General features: G+C 44.0%; 1 protein-coding gene across 1 annotated transcript in view; it reads left to right on the top strand.

Annotated features, from left to right (window-relative positions):
• LOC106883628 (thioredoxin-related transmembrane protein 1) overlaps positions 1-3,708 on the top strand; it is a 12,226-nt gene that overhangs the window by 2,540 nt on the left and 5,978 nt on the right. The window contains exons 2-4 of the mRNA XM_014934722.2: positions 475-590; positions 2,405-2,450; positions 3,633-3,707. Coding sequence (XP_014790208.1) covers positions 475-590; positions 2,405-2,450; positions 3,633-3,707 — 237 coding nt within the window. The remainder of the gene's footprint in view (positions 1-474; positions 591-2,404; positions 2,451-3,632; position 3,708) is intronic.

Genomic DNA, 3,708 nt, shown 5'->3' with positions numbered 1-3,708 from the left:
CCCAGTTAAAATTTTCTTCAGCTCGAGTGGCCCAATCCACTCAAAAGGTCCCTGAATAAGGGTTGTTTAAGGATGCCGAACAAAACACCCACGTTTCCTAAGGTGAATTATCCAAACCCCAAAGAATTCCTCTCAACACATGGCTCTGATGCTCCTCCATTACTTCTGCTCGTGATCAGAGATGCACATATCGTCAGCCACCAAGGGACATGCTCAACTGGTTAAGGTCAAACAACTAACGACCAAATCTGTGGTATTGAGCAGAATATTGGCTGTAGGCCATCTTTTTATACCAAGACAAAACAATGTACATGATAACACTTCCAATCAGTTAAGATGAGAAACCTCAGAGCCACTGCCTGGTATTATTACATCAGGGAAATTATTATTATTATTATTATGTTCTGTCACAGTTTTGTGATGTGGAGTCCTCCATGCCACTCCATAATTCTATTCACTCTGTTTTCATTACAGTATGGCACCATGGTGCCCAGCATGTCAGAGCTTCAAAGACATTTGGGAGAATTACACCAGCTGGGCTGAAGATCTGAATATCCATGTTGCTATTGTTGATGTAACACAGAACCCAGGTCAGTATAATTAATGTCATTAATCTTGTTAATTAGGGCAGGGTAATTAAACCTTTTGTCGCAACATTTCTGTTGAAATTCACTGCCTTTGTTTCGATTTAATTTTGGAACGAACGAAGAATTTAGTAAAATAGCTTTGTCATGAATTAACCTGGTATTTCGAATATAAATTGACAAGAGATTCTGATGGTAGGTTTTAATTTTGACCACTTAAAAACAGGAAGTTTGTGTCATAGAAGCGTGGGGATAGTCCCAGGTGGGTTGGTGTGAAAAAAAAATTTACCCTTTGGTATTGAAACTTGCCATGTCAGCTCCAAATATTTTTCCTGTTTTATGATGTCGTCTCCTTCATTGGACACGGAACTCAGCTTGCGAAGACTTATTGGGGCAAGCGAAAGCGAAATCGGGATGGCACCTGTGCCCAGCGTCGCCTTTCTGGCACTTGTGCCCACGGCATGTGTAAGGACTTTCGAGCGAGATCGTTGCCAGTGCCCCTGGACTGGCTCTTGTGCGGGTGGCACATAAAATACACCATTTTGAGCACGGCCTTTGCCATTACCTCCTGACTGGCCTTCGTGCCGGTGGCACGTAGAAGCACCCACTACACTCTCTGAGTGGTTGGCGTTAGGAAGGGCATCCAGCTGTAGAAACTCTGCCAAATCAGATTGGAGCCTGGTGTAGCCATCTGGTTTCACCAGTCTTCAGTCAAATCGTTCAACCCATGCTAGCATGGAAAGCGGACGTTAAACGACGATGATGATGATGATGTTCAAACTAGACAAATCCAGCCTCTCACACCACCCTACAGTGTCCATTCCAAAAATAAACAATCACATCGTTGAAATCTCAAAGCTATGAGATAATCCATGATTAAATAAAAACAATGTGAATAAATAAGGATTACATTTGACAGAGGAATCTGAATGCTAAGGGGTTCATCATCATCGTTTAACGTCCGCTTTCCATGCTAGCATGGGTTGGACGATTTGACTGAGGACTGGTGAAACCAGATGGCTGCACCAGGCTCCAGTCTGATTTGGCAGAGTTTCTACAGCTGGATTTCCCTTCCTAACACCAACCACTCCAAGAGTGTAGTGGGTGCTTTTTACGTGCCACCAGCACAAAGGCCAGTCAGGAGGTACTGGCAATTGGCCATGCTTGAAATGGTGTATTTTACGTGCCACCTGCACAGGAGCCAGTCCAGCGGCACTGGCAACGTACTCGCTCAAATGTCTTTTCACGTGCCACTGGCACAAGTGCCAGGAAGGTGACGTTGGTAGTGATCACGCTCAAATGGTGATGCAGTACCAGGCAATGGCTCTCGTGGCTTCTGATCTTAATTGATTGGAAGTGTTATCATGTACATTGTTTTGTCTTGGTATAAAAAGATGGGCTACAGCAAATATTCTGCTCAATACCACAGATTTGCTTGTCATTTGCTTGACCTTAACCAGTTGAGCATGTCCCTTGGTGGCTGATGATATGTGCATCTCTGATCATGAGCAAGATTAGTGGGGGAGCATCATAACCATGTGTTGAGAGGAATTCTTTTGGGGTTTGGATAATTCACCGTAGGAAACATGGGTGTTTTGTTCATCCTTAAACAACCCTTATTCAGGGACCTTTTCAGTGGGATGGACTACTCGACCTGAAAATAATTCTAACTGGGCCCCACCTGCTCACCACTTTTTTTTTTTTTTTTCATACATTAAAACCAGAAATGGGTAGTTTCTTTTTTTTTAATTATTTCACTGGTTAAATAATGTATGGATGAAAACTTATCAATGTATCTCTTTTCTTCTGCTTATTTCCAGGATTAAGCGGAAGATTCCTGGTCACGTCTTTGCCAACCATTTTCCAGTAAGTACGCTGCATCTTTGATCTCTGACATTTCTGTCTTTTGTTTGTCTGATGTTGTTTAATTCTGTCCATTCAATATCAATATGGCTGAGCGGTTAATACTATCATCATCTTCATCATACATCTACTCTTCATGCGGGCATGGGTTGGACGGTTTGACTGGAGCTGATGAGCCAGAGACCTGCACCAGGTCCCAGTCTGATTTGAAATGGTTTCTATGGCCAGATGCCCTTCCTAATGCCAACCACTTTAGTGTGCTGGGTGCTTTCTATGTGGAACCAGCACTAGCAAGGTCTGCCTGAGCATGGTTTTTGGCTGGATGCCCTTCCTAACACCAACTACTCAGCAAAGTGGACTTAGTGCTTTTTATGTGTCACCAGCACAGGCGAGGTCAGTTTTTGCATGGGTTTTACAGCTGGATGCCCTTCCAAATGCCAACCACTCCGCAGAGTGGATTCGATGCTTTTTATGTGGTATCAGCACAGGTGAGATCAGTTTTGGCAAGGTTTTTACAGCGAGATGCCCTTCCTAACACCAACACTTTTACAGAGTGGTCTGGGTGCTTTTTATGTGGCACCAGCAGGGGCAAGGTCTTCTCTGGCATGGTTTTTGTAGCTGGGTACCCTTCCTAACTCCAGTCACTTAACACAGTGTACTGGGTGGTTTTTATGTGGGCCCAGCACTGGTGAGGTTACCAAGTACTCACGAAATAAGACCCCCTCAGTGGAGCAACGAATTAACTGGAGGAATAAAAATCTCTGATCGAGCGAGAGGACCAGGTGTCCTGACAAGTTTTTAACTGCCTTTCGCAATCTGGGGCAAGCACTTTTTTCTACACTATCCCAAAATGAGTGGCTGCCCTTCCAAATGACAACCACTTAACAGAGTGGACTGGGTGCGTTTTTACATGGCTCCAGCACTGGCATGGTTTTTGTAGCTGGTTGCCCTTTCCAATACCAGTGGCATTAAGGAGGGACATCCGGCTGTAGAAACCCATGTCAAATCTGATCGGAACTTAGTGCAGCTTACTACATTTCAGTCAAGCTGTCCAACCCATGCCAGCATGGAAAACAGACATTAAATGATAATGATGATGATGATGATATGTTTGACAGAACAGAGTAACTTGAACCTTAAAGTATCTCACATTGAAACCCCATTTTCTTTTTTTCCCCCCTCCAGTGTGAAGGATGGTGTTTTCCGCTATTACCAGGGCCCTCGGATCCTTGGAGACCTGATCAGCTTCATCGAAGACAAA

This window comes from Octopus bimaculoides, unplaced genomic scaffold (assembly GCF_001194135.2).
Source record: "Octopus bimaculoides isolate UCB-OBI-ISO-001 unplaced genomic scaffold, ASM119413v2 Scaffold_337052, whole genome shotgun sequence".
Classification (NCBI taxonomy): domain Eukaryota; kingdom Metazoa; phylum Mollusca; class Cephalopoda; order Octopoda; family Octopodidae; genus Octopus; species Octopus bimaculoides.
The sequence above is the reverse complement of the archived record's forward strand: the minus strand, read 5'-3'. Positions and strand labels throughout refer to the sequence as shown.